The sequence below is a fragment of the Hoplias malabaricus genome, chromosome 12 (genome assembly GCF_029633855.1).
Source record: "Hoplias malabaricus isolate fHopMal1 chromosome 12, fHopMal1.hap1, whole genome shotgun sequence".
Taxonomy (NCBI): Eukaryota; Metazoa; Chordata; class Actinopteri; order Characiformes; family Erythrinidae; genus Hoplias; species Hoplias malabaricus.
The window spans coordinates 21990314-22013487 of record NC_089811.1 but is presented as its reverse complement, the minus strand read 5'-3'; the positions used below and the strand labels follow the sequence as shown (position 1 = coordinate 22013487).

General features: G+C 39.1%; 1 protein-coding gene across 4 annotated transcripts in view; it reads left to right on the top strand.

Annotated features, from left to right (window-relative positions):
• Window positions 1-21232: 21232 nt before the first annotated feature.
• ncam2 (neural cell adhesion molecule 2) overlaps window positions 21233-23174 on the top strand; it is a 268551-nt gene continuing 266609 nt past the window's right edge. For all 4 annotated transcript variants that reach the window (XM_066686778.1, XM_066686777.1, XM_066686779.1 and 1 more), the window contains exon 1: window positions 21233-21480. In XM_066686778.1, coding sequence (XP_066542875.1) covers window positions 21429-21480 — 52 coding nt within the window. In that variant the 5' untranslated portion in view covers window positions 21233-21428. The remainder of the gene's footprint in view (window positions 21481-23174) is intronic.

Genomic DNA, 23174 nt, shown 5'->3' with positions numbered 1-23174 from the left:
GAATGCATAAAATCTCTCATTTTTTTTGTCCTGAGGTAAAAGTAGTTCTCCTACAGTTTAACCCTTGTAGGCCATGCATATTTTAAAACACTTCTCTAGATCACTACTGCAGATTACTAGATCAGGAACCTTAATCACTGGAGTTTATTTAGAAAAAAACCCCTCTATTCATTCATTTGTTAAATCACATTGTCATCAGATGACCTCTGTATGACCCTGTTACTTGTAATACTTAACCTCAATTTCCCACACCTATGCTTTGTAAAGTATTGAGTCAAATTAGCTTTATATTGCTCTAGGACACCAGAGGTGGGTTTAAAAGCTTAAGAAGGTTTGCCAAACTTCCTGATGCCTGAAATTAGAGAAACTGCAGAATGCCCCAATGTTTTGGTCCATAAATCCAAAGGAATCTTGCCAAAATGATATTAGTGGCTGTAGATCAAGGGTGGGGTGCATTATTTTTAATCTTGTGTCAATCTTTCCAAAGCAGCAGCAGGATACAGAATACACTATATGGCCAAAGGTTTTGGAAACTCGCTTGTGTAATTAACAAGGATACAGCTGGAAAAGCTGCACACTAGATTTTCTAGATAATTTCTAGAAAGATTTGATAGAATTCAGTTTTGGTAAAGGAGCACATTAGCCACTCGTTCTAATCCCAAAAGTACTGATTCGATCTCCATCACTCCATATAACACAGATTTGTTGCTCCACAACCCAAAGCCTGGGGGCTCCATCCTATGCATTGCACTGGGGATAGTGAACTTTCATTCATTCATTCTCTGTAACCGCTTATCCAGTTCAGGGTCACGGTGGGTCCAGAGCCACCTGGAATCATTGGGCGCAAGGCAGGAATACACCCTGGAGGGGGCGCCAGTCCTTCAGAGGGCAACACAGACACACACACACATTCACTCACACCTATGGACACTTTTGAGTCACCAATCCACCTACCAATGTGTGATTTTGGACCGTGGGAGGTAACCGGAGCACCTGGAGGAAACCCACGCGGACACGGGGAGAACACACCAACTCCTCACAGACAGTCACCCGGCGCGGGAATCGAACCCACAACCTCCAGGCGAGCTGTGTGACTGCGAGACTACCTGCTGCGCCACCGTGCCACCCGATAGTGAACTTAAGCATCCTATTTCAGTTTAAGCTTTTTTTTCTCTTTGAGCTACCAGCACACAAACTGAATGTCTGCGTCCAATGGGTGCACCTTAAACTAGCTGAATCCACTAATTAAATCTTGCCTCAGACCTTCATAGCTGAGCTAATTATGTTCCTAAGAGATGGAAAAAACATGTGACATTTGCAAGTGTGCATTAAATAAAAAATGATGTGACCAGGTTAGGCTTAAAAGCAGATCTTAAGGCCGCCTAAAGCACTCTGGAGACCATATTCAGTCATGCTGGAGTGACACATCCTCTCCGGTCTCTCTTTATAATAGCTCATTTGAATCATAGCAGATACACCTGGAATGTGAGTCATCATATATATGAGCTGACTTTCTTCCATTAGTTTTCTTAATGCTGTGGGAGGGAAAACCAAGAAAGATTAAACATGCTTCAAGATGCAGAAATGGGTATTCATATGAGATATGTGTACATAAATACTTTAACTGCAGGAGTGTGTTGTGACATTTAGGGGGATAAGTAGTTTTTTGTTCTGTGTGTTATGTTAAACTGAAGCCACTTTTTGTCTGCTGGAAAATGGTAAAACTGTCAAACTTATATCTGTGGCATTTCAGGAACAGAAAAAATATAGAACCAGATGTTAGAGTTCCGTGGTGGTAAATTCGACAGTTTCTTATTTTTTAAAAAATGACTGTACTTATGAATTATGCCCTATTATATGTTATAAGACCAAGTGTCTTATTATCCTGCTTATCCAACCTTTCTTCTGAAATGAAAGGTAATACTATGGAGTTTTTCATCTTTTGTCTTCCTGGGAAGGTTTTGCACAGAATGTTAGAACATTCATTTCAGCATTTGATGGCATTCAGCCTCAAGAACTTTAGTGAAGTTGAATTGGATAATGAGTTCTGGATCACAGTCATATTGGCATTGAATGGACATTACTTGGTCAGCATTTTCTACAGAAATTTACCAATTCATCCTTGTCCAAAAACTGTATCTTCATTTTTGTGGATATTTACTTTACTACATCATGTGAAAACAGCAGCTGCCCTTCACATGGTGTGAAAATTTGATGAGAGGTTCAAAATAAATACGTCAAAATTACTTGAAAAGTTTTTTTCTTCTCCATTTAAAGGGAATGTCTATAAATATGGGGAAATGCTGTTTCCTCTGGTTGTTTACATTCAAAAGCTCTGCATCTTTTAACTCAGTGTTTGAGGGGAAAAATTGTTTGTATATGGTTGATGTTTAACTTGTCTGTAAGTTTTTATTTACTGTTTGAATTACCAGAGAAACTCAACTTATATAGTTTTGTGTTATCTTCGGTAATGCCGTCTCCTGAGTTTGGATAACTTTCCACCTTATGAGAGAGAGAGAGAAAGAGAGAAAGAGAGAGAGAGAGAGAGAGAGAGAGAGAGAGAGAGAGAGAGAGAGAGAGAGAGAACCTAGCATTTCCAAGACAAAGACAGTTTGTTTTTAATTCAATTCAGTTCAATTCAATTCAGTAAGCTTTATTGGCATCACCATATTTATATACAGTATTACCAAAGCATTAATACAACAATATTGCTTGTTTAAAAGGAAATAATAATAATAATAATAATAATAATAATAAAATGAAATAATATCTATCTAAAAGAACAATAATTACAATTTAATGTAAATGAACATGTGAAAATGGCAACAAACAGAGCACATTTTGTGTGTGTGTGTGTGTGTGTGTGTGTGTGTATGTGCATGTTTATTACTCAATTATTGACACCAGGTCTTTGTAAACACACAAGATCGGGTTTGAGCATGCAAACAGACTGGAGAGCTAGCAAATAATAAGGAACCATCTTCTGAATTTTATAAAAAGTGTTTTTTGATTACAATTGTCAACGTCACCTTTAAGTTGCTATTTTGGAGAAACATGTTTTTCATTGGACCATGATGATATAAGACAATTCATAATGTAAAAGCTACCCCTGGGTATGAGAGACCAAGCCTGGGTAGCCACAGAAAGGCCAGATTACCTGCTGTCTGCTTTGCCCTACCTGCCCCTGTGGCTTTTACTTAAGGTCACCAAATTTTACTGTTTTGTTGATGAAGGTTAACAAAGAATAAAAGAGAACATCTGTCAACCCCTGAGAGAACAAAGGAGAACAAAAGAAGAAAAAAGAAATGCCAGCCTCTCTCAGCATGCTGAAAGCAGCTCCCATCTCTCACACACACACACACACACACACACACACACACACACACACACACACACAAAGATTCACAGGTGAGCCATTTCATTGGTCACAGAGAGGTGATATCTTCTGGGCTCCCTTGAAATATCAGTGTCTCTCCATAAATATGGGACCAATTTTCTTTTTCCTAACACCAGAGAACATAGTTCCACAGCCAAATGATGGGGGCTTCATAGCTGTCTTGCTCATATAAACTATTGATATTACTATTAATAATAACTATTGCAGGTGTTTCAGATAGTCCTATCTCATTTCAAACTTTTTGAATACTTAATAGTATAATTGATTGTATACCAGCTGTGTTGAATCCCACTGTGGGCCTTAAAGTAGCTCAGATCACTAATCATAGCACTCATCTACAAACGTTTGGGCATGTGATGTATATTCTGTAATACAGACAAATATCAGATCCTTCAGTAAGTTGTTCTGTATATGCTGTACTTTTACAGTTTTGAAGTAGGAAGACCTTGTTTCAGCAAATACAACCTGCACAGTACTGAAGAAAAGTAGCCAAACAATTATAGATGGTTCATTGGTTTGACGATAGGTTTAAATGCACTTCAATCTCCACACTCATTCAATGGGTTTAAAATTGTTGGTCGCTCATCCATCTCAGTTTAAAATGAGCTTCAGTGAGAACACAGTATCTCTTATCACGCTCTCTTCAATGGCTCACTGACTGTTTTTTAAGCACAATTTAAAACAGGCTGAAGTTGCTTATCTAGCTGCATCAGATGCTGCTAGCCAGTGCCTGTACTTTCTTTTCTTTTTTATAAATGTCATTCTGTGGCTCAACACAGGCAACATCAAAACCAAGAGTTACTTTTGCAAACCTGACTTCAAAAACACGTAAAAGCACTGGCCTTCAGAAGAGACCAAAATCAACCTTTGAGAAAATGGAACCTTTATGCATGTGTTGAAATAAACATTAAAAATCTCAAATCTCTTTTGTAGATTGGTGAAATGCTAACATTTCAAAATGTAGAGTGATGGCAGTTAATGTCTCAGTCCAATCATACTTCTGGCATGAGTTGGTAGCACTGGGTTGCAGCAATCAAATATCAAATTCAGGCCTCACTTAAAGTGAAAGGCGTGTCTACAATTGTGGGTGTTCCGAAGATTTTTTTTTTTTTTTTTTAAGGTGGAAGGGTATGTTTGAGACAAAAAAACAATTTGTACTCATTTGTAACTCTAGTTTCTTTGTTGTTGTTGTTGTTGTTTTGTTTTTGTAGCAATTTCAGTAATGCAGTTAGCTATCTCCTGAAATTGAAAATATTTCATGTCACCCAAAACAGCATGAATAGAGCAATATCTTCTTCTCATGCTCGTTCATGCTTTAGAATTTTTGGAGTTCTCTCTGTTGTCTAAAAAAACCAACAGATGCCTTTTCTTTGCCATGAGCAGAGAGAAAGAAAGCCTAGCATAGTGGACTGAGGCAGCTTGTTTACTGACACCGGGTCTTTGAAATACATTTGACAGATTGTGAGCACACAAAAAGACTCGAGAGCAGCAGATGATGAGGAAACATGAACGTTGCCTTTAAATACAAATCAAGTGTCAGTAGCAGAGTTACAATATCTGTACTGGCCACAAGTCACTAGGTCAATAAACTCTTTGGCAAAATTCACAAAAGATGTTAATTTTGTGTGTGTTGTATTTACAATTGAGCAAAATTTTGTAACAGGAACAGTTTTGCTTTTTACTACAAGCTCCCATCCCCTTTCATCCTCATCAACTTACCCCTCCATCCCCTTTCCCTCCACATTGTTTGTTTGTGTATTTATTTGTTTTCCTCATGACATGCAAATCAGGCAATGATGTGGAGGATCCTTATTGTTGCTGATTACTGAAGATTATTTGGGCCTGTGATTATTTTCCTCTGAAATCAAGTGTTTCACAGGGAGATTGTGTTCCCTCTGCTGCAGTAACAGACTGTACTTTTCTACAAAGTCTTTAAAGGTGATTTTGAAACATCTCTGTGAGGATTTAATGGCATTTTGCCATGTTAATATTAGTGTGGTCAAGTACTGATATTGGATGATTAGTTCTGGATCACAAGTGACATTCTGCCTCACCCCAAGGGTATTGGGTGGTGCTTAATCACTCCAGAAGATTCACTTCCATTGCTGCACAGCCCAGTGCTGGGGCAAATTAGAGTCCCCTTGCCAGTCCATTGATGGCTCTGTTAAAAAAAAAAGTCTTTCACTTGCTTAGTCATAGTGTGTGCTGGTGAATGATGCAACATATGTTTCAAGTGTTCCATTTAATGTTGTGTTTGGCTGTGTTTGGAGTAGGGGTTTTACAATATTTTTACAATTATTAAAAAAATATATGCAAGTACACAAAGGATGTTTTTTTCAAACAGTCTTAAACAATCTCCATTGCTTGTGGGATCTCATACAACAAGCCCTTGATGACTGCAGAGGGGGTTATAATAATAAAAGAGAGCTGTTGAAAGACAGGCATGATGAGCCCCCATTTAAAATGCACCAAAGACGGATAGTGCACGCTGGAAAAGTGACTGATAAAAAATTACCTACTATTGCTAGGCTTCTGTGTCTGAAAGGTACAGGCAAAAGCATGATAATTAAACCTAATCTCTGTGTGGGAAAATGTCATTGTAATTGCTTGGCGAGACTGCCAACACCTTCCTTTTATTTGCTCATCATAGTTAATTGACTGTAATTACACTCAGCATTATTAAACTTTTTAAATGATATATTTTAAATGGGAAAGTCAATTTTTTCCCACAAAAAGATGTCAGTAAGGACCTCAAAAATCAGATATAAAATCAAATATTTTATGTATATTTATGATCGTGTAAGCCATGACCACTACATGTTTAGGCATTTACAAATGTGTCCTTTCTCTAAAAAAGTGTTAAAAGATTGGCACAGGTTTTCTACCCTCTTCCAAAAGTTTCATAGTGCAGTTTCTGCAGTGCTTCACCCAGAGTAGCAATGAATGAAGCTCTATTATCCCTGTGGATCATCACAGTGATTTAGAAGCTGTAGAATTTTTTCGCGCGTTTTAACACTGACAGTTATTTTTCTCTCAACTCTGTATCTGGAGTGTGAGAGGAGATTATTTTTGAGATAATTGAGACTATCTCCTGATAACTTCAGCTACTTAAATCCATTCGTTCAGAATGCCCTGCAATGTCATCACGTAAAAGACAGCTCATCACATTGATAGTAGAAGTTTTCAGATCCTTTTCTTTCTAAAGTAACTTGTACACTAATTAAGTATTATCCATATTTAATATCATATATGTAATAGATGAATACGTGAATGTGATTTTATGGACATGCAAAATGTTTATGTCATGCTTACAGTGAAACTTCCTATATAGTGGTAAGCTATTGCTCTCTACTCCCTACACAGTCTAAAGTTCGCTTCAAACTGAATACTTTCACTTCCTATGGTGGCAGATACCAGACATTTGCATATTCCACTTCACAGGGCATTAGAATGCACCTAATGAAGGTAGAAACTTAGGGGTTGTTTTAATAGTAGATTAGTAAATGACAGGAATAATTTTTGGCATCAAATTAAAAAAAGGGTACAGTTTAAAAAGACAAATTTTAAATAATAATTGTGTAATACACATGCTGGGGAAAACCTCATATCATTTATTTTTGCAAATACAATCACCACAACCCTGACCAACCAAAAATAAATAAATAAATAAAAAAAAGAATGAATGAATGAATGCCTGAATTAGTACAAGGTCAACCTTAGTAAGCCAATGTGAAGGGTCAAGGAAACAGAAATGAAACAGTAAATCAGGCACCTGTGTTAAAAATTTTCATTAAAAAAAAAAAAAAAAAAAAAAAAAAAATATATATATATATATATATATATATATAATATTTATATAGAGATATAAATTTCAAACACATACTGAGAAAAAACACAAGTGTATTTTAAAGAAAATTATCCTAGTTAAACCTCCACGTTCACATACTAATGATTCACAGATTACATGATGGTGCTTTGACAGTGGCGGTCTCAGTCTCCTGACCTAAATTCAGCTGAAAACCTGCAGGCTGAGCTGAAGTGGAGAATTCACGATTATGGTGTGAAGTCTCTGAAAGGTCTTCAGTGATTTGGAACTAGGAAATAGTGCAAGATACCTTTCAATGTGTCCTCTCATGCAGCATTAAAATTGAATATGTGGTATGATCCTGAAGTAGTGAGTAGGATGTATTTTACAGTATTTTAATAATATTACAGTATGTATATTAAAATTATACATTATTATCATTTGATTATATTAATTAATAGTATTAATTAATAGACATATATTCATACACCAGCACCAAAGGCATAATGATCTGGGCTTTGGTTTTTCAGCAGGGTATTTAAGAGTTCCCTCCTACACTACCTCCTACAATTGGGAGTAGGGCTGTGATATGAGGATGAGGAGGCAGGACTGCAGAGCCAGAAGTAGTTTCTGCCTGTCTTGACACATGGCAGAGACAGGGATAACTCATTTAATATGAATAGCTTCTTAAAACTTTGCCTGCATTGATTAAATATCGGCTAAAGGAGGAGTGAAATGTAAGCACTGATTGTGTTTTCCATCCATCCATCCATCCATCCACCCATTATCTGTAACCATTTCTCAAGTTCAGGGTCACGGTGGGTCCAGAGCCTACCTGGAATCATTGGGCGCAAGGCGGGAATGCAGCCTGGAGGCGGCACCAGACCTTCACAGGGCAACACACACACATTCACTCACACTCACCTACCGACACACTTTTGAATCACCAATCCACCTACCAACGTGTGTTTTTGGACTGTGGGCGGAAACCCAGACACTAGGAGAACACACCAAACTCCTCACAGACAGTCACCCAGAGGAAACCCACACAGACACTGGGAGGACACACCAAACTCACCTCGAGGTCCCTGGAGCTGTGTGACTGCGACAACTACCAGCTGCACCACTGTGCCACCCCTGATTGTTTTTATTGAATAAAAACAATAACTACACTATTCTTGGACTAAACTAACAGGTTAATTTTTCTCACAGACTACACCCACATATTCTTCAAGGTTTGCCTGTCTTCCTTCTTATTTTCTTATTTTATATTTCTACTAACTGGCATTTTCCTTTGAAAAATAGCATTATGCCTCTCTTTTAAGTCTCACATTTTGCACCTGTTGAGAGAAGAGGTAGGCAAATCAGGCAGTGCAGACTTTTTACCAAAACAAAGAAAATGGGGGGGGGACTTTTTAAACAATAAATTTTACAGCCACTGTCAGTCAAAGGCCCTTAGAATTGACATAATTTTCCCCCTCATACAGCATCCCTGCTTGTGACAATTAAAGGCCTCCATTACACCATGAGATCTCATTTGAGAATGCTTAAAATGTATGTTCCGCATCCTTTGAGCACCGATTCAAGTGACTCACTGCACTTTAACATATCTGCTAACTCACACAATAGACCATTAGCTTCTGAGCTGGCCTCCAAGCCAGTGTCATTGACGAGTTGCTCGTGTCTCCGCATGGTTAGCAAACGCTAGCAGCAGTGAATAGGCAGTGACTGAGGTTGTAGGAAGGGGCGTTCAGAAGCCCAGCGCGAAGCCGCTAATGGCTTATTGACGAATGTGTCTCCCCTTCAGTTTCAGCTCTCCGGCTCTGTTTGAGTGAGTGAACTCTGCAGGACACCAGGCGTACAGAACAACTGACAGCTGATGAATACTTTTAGCATCCGACTGAAGTGCCAGGCCAAGAGTAGACATGAATAAGGAGAACTAGTTAAGTAAATACCTCACAGCGTCCACACTCCAGGTTCACACAGACAGCAGAGAGCAAATTCAGACAAACTGTTATTATTCTCCAGGAAGACTTCAGCAAAGGAATGTCCAAGTTCCTTATGAGCCTGCTGTTACTCGTTCATCACCCACAGGTAAATGACCATATATTATAAACCACTTACTCAGGTCTATTCTGACACCAGTGGTAATTGAGATCAATAAAGTCAAGCAGATTGAGTTTTTCAATGTTCAGGACCCCACAGGACCACCACAAAGCAGGTATTATTTAGATATTAGCTCATTCTCGTTCTGCGGTGACTCAAATGTGATGCTTGTATGTTAGCGTATTGTGTGCTAGTATATGAATGCAGTTTTTATACACTTTGTCCACTCACTGTCCACTTTGTTAGACACCCCTACATTGTTGGTCCATTCTTTAAACAGTAGCTAATCTATTGCAGTCATTACACAGGATGTTGTTGGCTGGTGGACAATTCTCTGTTGGGCAGTGACACTGAGAGCTTTATAAACTCTAGCAACATTGTTGTGTCTGATCCTCTTGTAACTGCACGACACACACTAATAATACCTTCTCTATGATGGCCCTGAGCAATGAAGGACATTGTGAAATAGGGCTAGTAGCAAACAAAATGTGGAGAAACAGATGGACTACAATCCTTTAAAAGATGGTTCTTCTAGGGTTCTTGATTAATAACAATGGTTCTTTTTGGTATTATGACTTCTAGATAAAAACCATTTGCATGCTTAAATGGATCACTGTATACAAGCAGACAAATTGTTTTATATAGAACCATTGTCCTTAAAGGAGCACAATGTGATTTTTTTTTTTATCTTAAAATTACAACTTTAAAATCATTGTGATTGTGTCATTTTAACCTGTACTAGTGTTCCTCTAATCAAAGTCATGTGTACAAACATATTACTCTCTGTCATTTTAAAACTGCAAAGAGCGGCCTTATGGTCAGTAGAGCTGATGAAATGGACAAAATGTATATAAACATGCACTCAATTTAAAGAAAATAAGAAATATAATTAGTAAATAGAAGAAATAAAAAAATACAGTACACAAAATAAAATGAGTGTAGGATTAAAAAAAATATAAGAGAATAACTTTTAAATTGTGGGGAAGTGATATGAATTTGTAGCCACATGTTCATCGTCTCCACAAACTGCAAATTATTCCAATGGATTTTTTTCATTCTTCCAACTCTGTAGCATGATATATATTTTCACTGCATAATCCTCATGCTGAGGGGCTTGTTATCTATGGTTCTTGAATATGACTTTATATGGCACTAACAAGGGTTCTATAAAAAGATCTTTATCGGACGCTGTGTAGAGCCCTCTATGCTAAGAGCAGAATACCAGCCATAATGCTTACATTTCAGTCATCCTGAAACTCCTGACAAGAAGCAGCTTGAATCTCTTTCCAGTGACAAAATCATACTTTCATTCTATTCTCTAATGCAGCATTCCTAAATAATACATAAGTAAGATTTCTAATGATGGAAATCATTCATAGTACCTCAGCCCAGCTTCAGTTCCTTCAGAAATACAGTCAGATCTTCTCCTCTTCTCCGGGATGGTCTTTAAAAAATGTTTTATGCATTGCTCCACCTCAGGGTTTGGGCTCTTGTTGGGCCTGGTGTTCAGGCAGGCGAAGATGACCTACATTCAGTTTCATGGCCCTCAGCTCCAGGTGTGTTTGAGCCCCTGCAGAAATGAAAGAAGACTTAATCACTGTCCCTCTCTTTCTCTCATTCTCCTTCTCTACGCTTACCTTCCTCCTCTTGTCTTATTTTTCCCTCCCTTATTATCTTTCTCCTGCACTGTCTTGCTTGCCTTTCCCCCTGTCCCTCTCTCTTTCTCCCCTCCTCTGTCTTCTCTCTGTCAGAGTCATTAATCTAATACACAGCCCTGCATGTGAACCTCGTTTTTTTTTATTTTTTTTTATGTGACTTGTGTGCCGAGCACTTGTCAGTGACCAAGTATTCATCACTCTTATAATCATTAATGATGCTATCTGGATATTTACAAAGTATCACATGTGACAGGGGGGTTCCTGGGACTTGAAACCCAAGCTTCAGTGTAGGTCTTTGTCTGGTTAAGAAAACTGCTGCTGGATGAATTTAGAGTGACATATTTCTAAATAAATTCGCATTAAGGTTAAGAATATTTATTCCTCAATTGTGTGTCATTGTCATGATGACCAGACCACAAGAAACTGCTTGGTTTAAAATCTTTTACATTGTCTTACGCTAAAACCTCATAACATTTTCCTTTCTTCTGAGAAAGTTTTTTGAGATATGAGGTTTTTGTCTAATGTAAACATGTGGCTAAATATCAGTGGGACCTGCAGGGAATTGTTGTCCACTTTGCTTCAGCATTTTTTTTTTTTTTTGGAACAAAGTATACTTGATGTTGGAATATGTCTTTGAGGATTTGATGGCGTTATGCCATGAGAAGCATTAGTAAAGCAAAGACACTTTAGCTCATTAACAGCACTGCACCTCACCCAAATCTATTGGATACCCCTCCAGCCAACATTTGGCATTGGTTCATGAGTAACTGATCCAGAGTGTCCCCCCTTTTTTTTTTTTTTCTTTTTGGCAGCGTAGATTTTACATACACAGTGTGCACAATAATGTAATAAAATACCATAAAGTAATGCATGTGATAGTACTTTGAAACCACATGAATAATGCAAGGGCTGTTGTGCCAATTAGATGACAGTTTATACTGGATACAACTGACTGATGATTGAATTGCAATGAGTGCAAAAAATTGTGATCACACCTCTTCTGTGTGCTAATCCTATAGAATGAGCAACCCAGTTATAAGTGCATAATTAGAGGTGTGCCAAACAAAGAACAATATCTTAATACACTCCCAATATGTGATGCTTAAGTTCATTCATTAATTTATTATTAACTAACTCCTGTAACTTCTTTATCCTGTTGAGCCCCAGATCACTCACTCACACACTGTCCTTAATATAAATGGACTGCCAATAAATACATCTTTAGTCAACCATACATATTTTACATTAGCTTACTCTGAAAGTTAAGAGCCTTCTCCCCTTCATTTGAAAAAAGCTGCTTTTTTGACAAGGTTTCTGCTGTGACAGTGATGTAAGGTTTTAACATTCTCTACCAGGGCCAGTATGTAGTTAAAAGGGATGCTGCATGTTCTGAGAAATTCCCCTTTTCCTGAATCAGTTACTTCAGAGAAGTTATGCTATCGGTCCCACACATTCATGCACTTAGTGGAATGTGTCAGAAGATAACAGCTGTGAGGATGCGGACCAGAGCAAAAACCTTGGGATTGGTATGTCCTGATGCATGAAGGTGCAATTTGGCAAATCTCTACTTTTCAATGTTTGTCAAGCCTGTGATAAGCCTATAAGAATAAAATAGTGGCCTAAGGCTATAATCCAGAATGCATTCAAGCAAACACTACACACATGCCCCTATCACTTCTTAGATAATAACTCACCATAGAAGAGCGTGAAACTGCATATTAAAGCAATAGCATGTTACATATTTTATAGATCCCAACACCCGCTATACTTCCACCAAATGTACGACAAGCCCCACTGCTCTGGTTCCTTTCTCCTTGGTGTTGAGGAACTTTCTTTCCTGATAGCTGTGTATGACATGCCCTTTGATAAACAAACACCACAAAGCTCCTGGTAAACCCTATGTCAATAAAACAAGACCACACCTATGTCTTGACCAAACAAATCCTAAGCCCCCAGGCATCGCTCTCTTCCTCCCACTGGGGACCGATTCAGATAGACGAGTTCAGCGAGGGCACAAGGGTCACCAAGAGGTGAGTGTAAAGGTATGTGTATTGTAATTTACACCAGTTGGGTTTGCATCTCCTCTATTCTGTGGAGGAATTGTTAAATGAAGCATAAAATGTATGTGTGTATAAGAAAAAATAGTAGACGTAGCACTCCAGCCAGATTTCAGGATATACCTGAAAGGTTTTAGGGAGGCATTAGTGACTTTTATGCAACTAGGAAGCCGTGAAGTAACTTCACTTTTCAAAATGCAGAGTAGGTACATTTATGAAGTATAAACTGTGACATACATTGCAGGATGAGGCCTATTCACAACTTGTTCTTCTGATGCAATGTTAACACAGTGAAAGCTTCACGTCAGCTTCCTAACAAGAAATGATGTATTTACAGACCACTTCCAATGAAAAACAAATTATTTTCCTTTAACGTCTCTGTGTATTTTTGTTTATACACTAGAAAATAAGAATTTAAAGCCATGGCTGAGTATTTCTGCTTTGAAACAGTAGTGTTTCAAAAATACACAGATAGCCAGGGTCTCGGACATCATATATGAACCAATCCTGTCAACTTCCAAGGTGGGACTTTTGACTGCAGGAAGGCAGCCTAGGACTAACAGAATATGTTAATATTCTCAGGTGTAGAACTACATTTAAGTCACTTTTTATGGCATTCATTTATTTATTTTGTATTGTCTTGTAGTTGTAGTGATGCATCTTTAGATGCATAGGGCATATCATCAGTGATGTTAACTGAGTTAACAACGTTCGAAGACCTCCTCCATGCACTCTTCCCTGTAAGCTCCAGCATGACAACATGCATATTGTTTCTGACACCATTATGAAATCAGGTCTGAGGGTGGTCTTGACGACATGCTGCGGAAACTTGAGTTTGCTTCCCAAATCCACTGTCAGCTGCCAGTCCTGTGCATTGTTGAGAAGCACTGATATTGTTGCTCAAGATGTTGTTATTGGTTTCTCCCCAGCTCCCCAGATTGTTTCATGGATTTGGACCTCATACAGCTGGTGATGACACTACAGATGCTCTCTGCAATGGTCTTGAGCACCTGGTCATCAGTATCTGCCTTCCTCAAAAGCTTTTGGGCAACAAACTAAATATATGCTCAAGCATCCCCTTTCTCTGGCAGAGGGGGGTATGCCCCATGCAGTGCAGGTTGGATGGGATGGGAAAGACATCATAGATGGCTTGAACTAGGAACTTAATGCAGGGTGTCTCTGCCAGCCAGAAGTCAGCCCATGTGGTCTTCCTCTCCACCACTTGTTCCCATCTCTTCCAGGTGCCTTGCGGTCTCAGTCCCACTGCTCTGCTTCTCCTATCTTCCTCAATGGCTGTTCTCACCTCATTTCGGACTAGTTCCCTCCACTCCCCCAAGCTTTGTAAATAACTCCCAAATATATGATTGCAATGAACAGAAATTATATTTTGGGTGTAAATTAATGACCTAAAGAGAATTTTAGCCAATTTTAGCATATTAGCCCTTTCTTACCCCCTCGCAGTATGAGTTAACTTCAGCCAGTTGTCATAAGATAATTCAGCCAACAGTGAGGGTTCAGGGAAAACAGACATTTCTCGCATCAACAAAAAAGGTACAGGTATATTACCTTCTCTTCTCCAAAGGGAGAAGTGAAAATATGTAAGCTTTCAAAGCTTGTAAAATTAAATACTAAAATATAAAAATTGGAAATGTATAATAAATCAACACAACACAAAATCTACAATATAGAATCTGTTCCAATTATGTTCCCTATCTAACAGCACTGAATTACTAAACGTACTTGAGGATACCACCAGAGTAAAAACAAAAAATGTGCACAGTGACAGTTTTTGTGTAAGGCAGCTGAGGTGTGTTTGGGTAGCTGCATGTGTAAATGTTAGTGCCTCTTTAAAGAAAATCAGTGTTACTTACTGTTTTGATTGTCTGTTCTATAGGTTTTCAGCTTTTGATTTGAAATAAACCAAAGGGTGATTTTCACAGTTCTGTTCATAATTCTTTAATAAAGTTACTTTTCATGCTTACTTATAATTGCTGTCAGAACACAACCTTTTATCTTCTCTCTCTCTCTCTCTCTCTCTCTCTCTCTCTCTCACACACACACACACACACACACACAGACCAATAATCCTTGAAAAGGAAGTAATGCAGATAATATATTTAGCTAGATTTTTCTAAAGGTATTTCTGAGTAAAATAAGGTTTGGATTTATGCAAAAATTGAAAAACTAAACTAATAAAAAAAAAAGCTATGAAAAAAAGCTGATATCCTTGTTCACACCTCCCCCCTCATCACTTTTACTGACGTTCTCAAACTTCTACAAGCTCTGTATCATCGTGTATAACTCCTTAATGGTTTTTCTTTACTGTTTTTAGCAACTTTGGTGGGGTATCAGTATCTAACTAATGTCCCCCTCTTTCCCCCCAGATTTTTAGGGCAGAGGATCATGAGAGCACTTAGACTTAATAGCTTCACTGGAGGGGGTCTTTGGAGAGGGTAAAGTTACAGTCCTGTACCGAACACTCACAACCCTTTGCCCCTAGAAATTGAAGTTAAACAAATTAATGGGCACGGGAAATGGCTCAGTGGCCAAAGCTTTTTTAAAAAATGATTCTAATCACAGAGCTGCTTTTGCATGAAATCTGAGACCATCCAAGACTGGTTCAGAAAGCGGTTACTGTGGCTTGTTCTCTGGCCATTTCCTTACATAAATGCATAAGTATGAGAAGACTTTTTAAGAACCCACTGTTTTAGGTTGTATAAACAGTTTACTTCTGCTATGACATGTACCTGCATATATGCATTTACCTGAACATAGTCACACAGTACCACTTCCTTACCCCTGACCCAAATAAATGTATAAATAAATAAATTAATAATTAAGCACATAAAAAATAGGATGTATTTAGTGTACAAACTGAAACCCCTCTGACATTACAAACGTCAAGATTTAAGGTTCGTATGTGCTGACTCTAAATTATCTGGCTGAAATGTGTACGTAATGAAATTATGTGTATATGTCAACGTATATATTTCTGAGCCCATGCAAGTTTGAACAGGAATCCATGAGCCATGCTATGTCTTACACGTTGGATGAATATGGCTTGTGCAGTGCTAAGCAGTGTCTCGTGGTCGTAGTTTAACTAACAAGCATTTAACTTCTGACTCGCCATGTATTTGCATACATTCATGAGTATAAGCAGACTTTTAATGAGTTCACTGCCTTATGTTATACAGTAAATGACTTGACCATGCCATGTGCTCAAATCCTTGCCTAGAAGCCCACTGTCTTTCGGTCATTATACACCTATACCAGAGAGTTTACTTGTGCCATACCATATTCTTGCATTTCCTGCATATATATGAGCAGCCTTTTTATAAGCGCACTGGCTTATGTAACAGGATGTTTATCACCCACACAGAAACAAATAAATGCACTGAAGTACAACAGAGGGTATGCAGATATTATATTTTGCTCTTTAGCATTAACCATTAACATTAGCTATCCGGATACTTCTACAAGTAGAAAACATACAAACCGGATTCCAAAAAAGTTGGGACACTAAACAAATTGTGAATAAAAACTGAATGCAATGATGTGGAGATGGCAAATGTCAATATTTTATTCGTAATAGAACATAGATGACAGATCAAAAGTCTAATCTGAGTAAATGTAATATTTTAAAGGAAAAATATGTTGATTCAAAATTTCACAGTGTCAACAAATCCCCAAAAAGTTGGGACAGGTAGCAATAAGTGGCTGGAAAAAGGAAATTGAGCATATAACGAACAACTGGAAGACCAATTAACACTAATTAGGTCAATTGACAACATGATTGGGTATAAAAAGAGCTTCTCAGAGTGTCAGTGTCTCTCTGAAGCCAAGATGGTAAGAGGATCACCAATTCCACCATTGTTGCACAGAAAGATAGTGCAGCAAAACCAGAATGGTGTTACCCAGCATAAAATAGCAAAGACTTTTAAGTTATCATCATCAACCGTGCATAACATCATCAAAAGATTCAGAGAATCTGGAACAATTGCTGTGCGTAAGGGTCAAGGCCATAAAACTCTACTGGATGCTTGTGATCTCCGGGCCCTTAAACGTCACTGCACCTCAAACAGGAATGCCACTGTCAATTAAATAACAGAATGGGCTCAGGAATACTTCCAGAAACTCTACAGTGCAAAGAGGAAGCCATTTCTAAGCAAGCTCCACAAGCTCAGACGTTTGCATTGGGCCAGGGGTCTTTTAAAATGGAGTGTGGTAAAATGGAAGACTGTTCTGTGGTCAGATGAGTCACGGTTTGAAGTTCTTTATGGAACACTGGGACGCCATGTCTTCTGGACCAGAGAGGACAAGGATAACCCAAGTTGTTATCAACGCTCCGTTCAGAAGCCTGCATCACTGTGGCATGGGCAGCTTGCATGTCTGGAAAGGCACCATTAATGCAGAGAACTATGTTCAGGTTCTAGAACAACATATGCCTCCATTTAGACATCATCTCTTTCAGGGAAGATCCTGCATTTTTCAACAAGATAATGCCAGACCACATTCTGCAGCAATCACATCATGGCTACGTAGGAGAAGGATCCGGGTACTGAAATGGCCAGTCTGCAGTCCAGATCTTTCACCTATAGAGAACATTTGGCGCATCATAAAGAGGAAGGTGCGACAAAGAAGGCCCAAGACGATTGAACAGTTAGAGGCCTGTATTAGACATGAATGGGAGATCATTCCTATTTCTAAACTTGAGAAACTGGTCTCTTCTGTCCCCAGACGTCTGAGTGCTGTAAGAAGAAGGGGGGATGCCACACAGTGGTAAAAAATGGCCTTGTCCCAACTTTTTGGGATTTGTTGACGCCATGAAATTCTGAAACAACATATTTTCCCCTTCAAATGATACATTCTCTCAGTTTAAACTTTGATCTGTGATTTGTGTTCTATTCTGAATAAAATATTAGATGTTGGCACCTCCACATCATTGCATTCAGTTTTTATTCACAATTTGTTTAGTGTCCCAACTTTTTTGGAATCCGATTTGTAGAAATTGCCCAAAAATCTAAAGCGGAATTTTATATCTTCACACCTTCAAGATGCATCATGTCAATTGTGATTTCTGAATATTTAAAAGGAAAAAGCTCATTTTGAGAGTATTGTGACACTATAAAAAGAAAGTTTAAAATGAGACATTTAAAATGTGTAAAAAGTGTTACTGTCAACACTTTGGCCAATATATACTTTTTAAAGTGATATATATATATATCAGTGATATATATATATAACACCAAGCGTTTAAATCGGAACTATAATACAGTTTCAAAAGAGCAGTGAGAGTCCACTGCCTCCTCCCCAGACATGAAGCTCGACCAGGTTGCCATTTTGAGGAAAACTGAACAAATAAACAAGAAACAATAAACAAATTTAAGAACTTGGGACTGTAATAGCTAATGTGCCATAATCAACATATTTACACAGAAAAATGTTCATAATTTCACTAAAACATCTACATGCGTTAAAAGTGAAGAATTTCCCTGCATTTACAAGCCTTTACTGTCCAAATCCACCATAAATATTTAGACTAGACAAGGCTGGTGTTAATTTGATTTTCCCATGCTTCTTATTCACAATTTTTGTAGTTTCGTATATGTGTCCATTTACTGTCTTATTGGCGTTATTTGCCAGCTTCTTGAATTATCTGTTCCACCTTAAGAGCCGACGAAAGCGCTATAGCTTTTGACACTTTTTGATGCATTCCAGTTAATCAGTTTAAATCACACAAACCAATTGTATGTAATGTCACTAAATATTTACCTACTTAAGTGAAAGGCAAAAATAGAAAGAGTCCCCGCCATTTTCCCTGCATTAACAAAAATGTACTACCTTAAAGTTTTAGACTAGACAAGGCTGGTGTTATTTCCCCTTCAACCATAAATGTAATATTAAAAAGCAGATCCTTGCTTCTTATTCATAATTTTCGTATTCAAGCATTTAGTTTCAGTCAGTTTAAGAGCCTTATTTGTGGTATACTCCAGGTTCTTATTGAATACTCATTTACACATTAAACAGCTATGAGAAGCTAAAGCTAGCGCTAGGTTTATATAACCAAAATTAGTTTTGAAACACTTCTTATTTCCCATTTTATCTATTTTAAACACACGACCAAGTGTACATTATATCAATACAACATCAACCTAATAAACTGTGTGCTACCAAGCTTGATTTCTCAGTTCCACCTTAAATAGGCGAATTTGCGAGGCTTTCAAACACAGTTCATTCATTCATTCATTCATTATCTGTAACTGCTTATCCAGTTTAGGGTCGCGGTGGGTCCATAGCCTACTTGGAATCATTGGGCGCAAGGCAGGAATACACCCTGGAGGGGGCGCCAGTCCTTCACAGGGCAACACAGACACACACACATTCACTCACACACTCACACCTACGGACAATTTTGAGTCGCCAATCCACCTACCAACGTGTGTTTTTGGACCGTGGGAGGAAACCGGTGCACCCGGAAGAAACCCACGCGGACACGGGGAGAATACTGTTTGACTGCGACACTACCACACAGTTTTTATTTCTTAATTTGTTTAAAACACACACACACCACGGAGAAACATACACGAATCTGCATAAACTTCTTTAAAACAAGCAAACTATGGTGTTTACTCCTTACAGACATGTTATTCACCTTCTTCGTATAAAACACAAAAAACACAGTCCACACCTTTCAAATGTGGCTATGCCTCACTTTCTTTATATGAAACACACATCCCATGGTGTTTACTCGTTTTAATCTATACATAGGCATCTGTACTATATTATTTCAGAAATGATTTGCTGTTTCCTGTTCAGGAGAATATTAGTCAGCTCTGGCTCTGTTCTTGTAGTGTTACTGTTTCTATACTGCCTCTATCTATTAAACAATGCCAATATTTCCTTTCATTTTACTTCATCTCTGGTCATGGATATATTTATAAGGGCAATGGGGCTTTTTGGGTCCACTAAAATATAACAATAAAACTTATTCATTTCATGGCTGCAAGGCACTATGCTTATAGACCTGGCAGCGGTGGGTTTGGACTCCAAAATTATTGGACAGAGGGTGGGATCACAGGAGCTCCAGACTCGGCACTTCTCAAAAAGTATATACTGCTTCAGCAATGCTATGCCAGCAGTGTTTTAGCATTGACTGTTTCCTTAATCTATGATCACACACCCTAGATTTTTTTGACTACGTAGCTACAGTAAATATCTTAAAGACTGCTCCTTTATGTGTCAAAAGAAAATATACTGTATGTACACAACAGTTAGATCCACCATCCTCCCCTTTGTATCTACAAGCACGGTTCATTCCATTAAGGACCATACAGGAGCACTTTGTAGTTCTACAATTACAGTGTATTGTGTATCTTTTCTTATGCATATTTTACCCCTTTCACACTGTTCATTAATGGTCAGGACCTTCATAAGACCACCACAAAGCAGGTTTGATTTGGGTAATGAGAAAAAAAAAAAGTTTAATTGATGATCCACAATTCAAATCATATTTGCCCAGTGGTGGTCGTGGTGTGGGGGTTATCTTTTGTTGTCGTATGTGTGTTGTGTGTATGTCTTTGGAATTGGGGTGTAGTGCGATGTGTTGTTGTTGGGCGCTCACACTTAGCCAGAATGGTGTCTGCTGGCTTGTGTTGCCCCTTGATCTCGCTATACGCCAAGCCCAATTACTGCCTGCTCCCTTAATTCCTTTCTACACCGTGCCCTTTAAAGGTTTGAATAAAGGTTGCTTGTTTGCAATTTGTCTGTGTCTCATTTACACAGCTCCAAACCCATTATAGTATAGCCTGGTAAATACTACGTTTTCATTTTATTTAATGAGTAATAATGTTGGAGGTTAGTAAGTGGATAACAATCATTGTGATTAAGGGGCTAAATATCATGTGATCACCTATATTTTCATTCCCTGATATGTTGGTCAACTATCGCGATAATAAATTGGCTCGGGTTCGCGCAGCACTCTTATTGGTGCCTGTTCTATCAGAGGCAGTTGATGCAGCGTCCCCACGTGCGCTGCCCCCTCACTCATCCACTCCGCTCGGTCTCTGCAGTTAACTCTCGCCTGCAACTCTCGCAACTCTACAGGCGCGCGCGGCTGCTCGTGCCCGCTCGTGCCCACGTGAACGCGCTCGCGCTGATCCATACACACCGAGGCTTCGAGGCTCTGAGGCATTCCAGCGCTGAGAACCTGAGGGCTTTGACTGTGAGAGCTGAGAGAGAGAGAGAGAGAGAGACCAGGGAGGGGAAAAGGAGGGAGAAGTGGAGAGAGAAGAAGAAGGGAAAAAGAAGAGGGAGAAGAAGTAGAACAGGAGAAGGAGTGTGCCTGTCTTTCTTTTCAGCAGCACCTCGCGTTTAAGCCCTCTCCAGCACGCGGACGGAGACCCAAGATGTTCGGACAGCTCGTGTGCGTCCTCGGCTTGCTCATCAGCGGTGGCGAAGGTAAATGAGTGGAAGGGGACCGGGCTGAACGAGCTGAGGACCTCTGGGGGGTGTGTATGTGTGTGTGAGAGCGGGAGCGAGAGCGCGCGCGAGCGTGTTGTCCGGTGCTGTTTTGTAGGTTGGGCACGTCCCGCTTGAGAGAAAGAGCTTTTCTTTCGGCTTCTTTTGGTCCAGCTTGGTTTTTGGAGCGCGAGAGGCTTGTCGCGCGCACTTGGCCACGGGAACGCGCTCCTGAAGTGATGCAGAAGGTGGACACGAGTTTACTTTCACCTTTGTTTGTGTGAGATTTGAGTGCAGCGAAAAGCTTGCAGTCTACATTCAACTCTGAAGTTGGCTTATTATTGCAGTTTTTCCGTTCCACCTTAAGTGACTGTCCATCCACAAGCACCATGTTGCCATACATGTGCTTCTATGACTCATTTAAGGTGCTAAATTAAGAGTTGAACGAATACGGTGGATGTCAGTAGGACGTAGGGCTTGCCCATTTGCTCTCTCTCTCTCTCTCTCTCTCTCTCTCTCTCTCTCTACTCGTGGTCGAGCCTCACATGTAGGGTGTGCTGCTGTTTTATGATTACTTATACATCAAACTAGTTTTTTTGCTTTCTCTAAGCCACATTTAAGGTGGCACGGAAAAATACATAAAATCCAACAAGAATGTTAGACTTCTAGACTTAAGCCTCAAGAAATGTTGTTAGAGAGGTTTAAGAGAATATACTCTTTTTTGGCGTGGTGTGTGTAACACACTTTATTATAAATTTACTGCAAATATGTTTTGTTTACATGTTACTTGCTAACCCTGCTTTGACTTTCACTTGTTTACGTGGTTTGCTGAGGCGTGAATATCACCACGAAATGCAGGGAAGTTATCCAGTATGGTGTGTGTGTGGGAAATGTGCAGTGGACTGTGGCTGTTCGTGGGGTTTTCTGCTTCTTCAGCCAGAACGGCAGGTGGAGGTAGAGGGCTGTGTTCTGACCCAAACACGCGCGCACACACACACACACACACACACACACACACACACAGGCGTGTTACTAACACAATTTCGCGAGAAAGAGAAAGGAGTGGTGGACAGACTACTAAACACCCTCCGTGGCAGCAGAGAGATTTACCTTGATTTAGGCCTAATACCAGTGGCAGAATGAACTGCTGCCCAGACTGAGAGAATTGAGCATCTGGTATAGTCTACATCAGTGTGGTTCCCTACCCTAGTCCTGGATTACCCCCCTGTACTGCATATTTTGGTGTCTCCCCTTCTCCCAACAGCACTGATCCAATAATCTGTCAAACACTTACTGAGCTGTAGAGGACGTTTTCCCCCATTTTTCTCACAACAGTCATTGGCTTTCATTAGCTAATTTATACATTTCTGTCCAGTTACATACTCACTTCTGTAATTGCTTTATATATTCACTATTGTACAGATTACGTTAAGTTTATTAAGTTTATCCAAGATGGCCAGCGGAGGATAGGTTTCCAGTTCCTGGTCCCTGTCAATTATTCTTCCTCATGTTCTCATGTTTTTTTTTTTTTTTTTTTTTTTTTTTTTTTTGTATGTTGTCAAGCCAGGACAAAACTGGATAGAATTGCTGTTGAGCACGAAAACATGTTATTTCTTACTAATTCAAGGAATAAGGTTTAAAAGACCATTGGTCTACCCCCCAACGGTGTTCGGAAACTCTAATAGGCGTCTTGC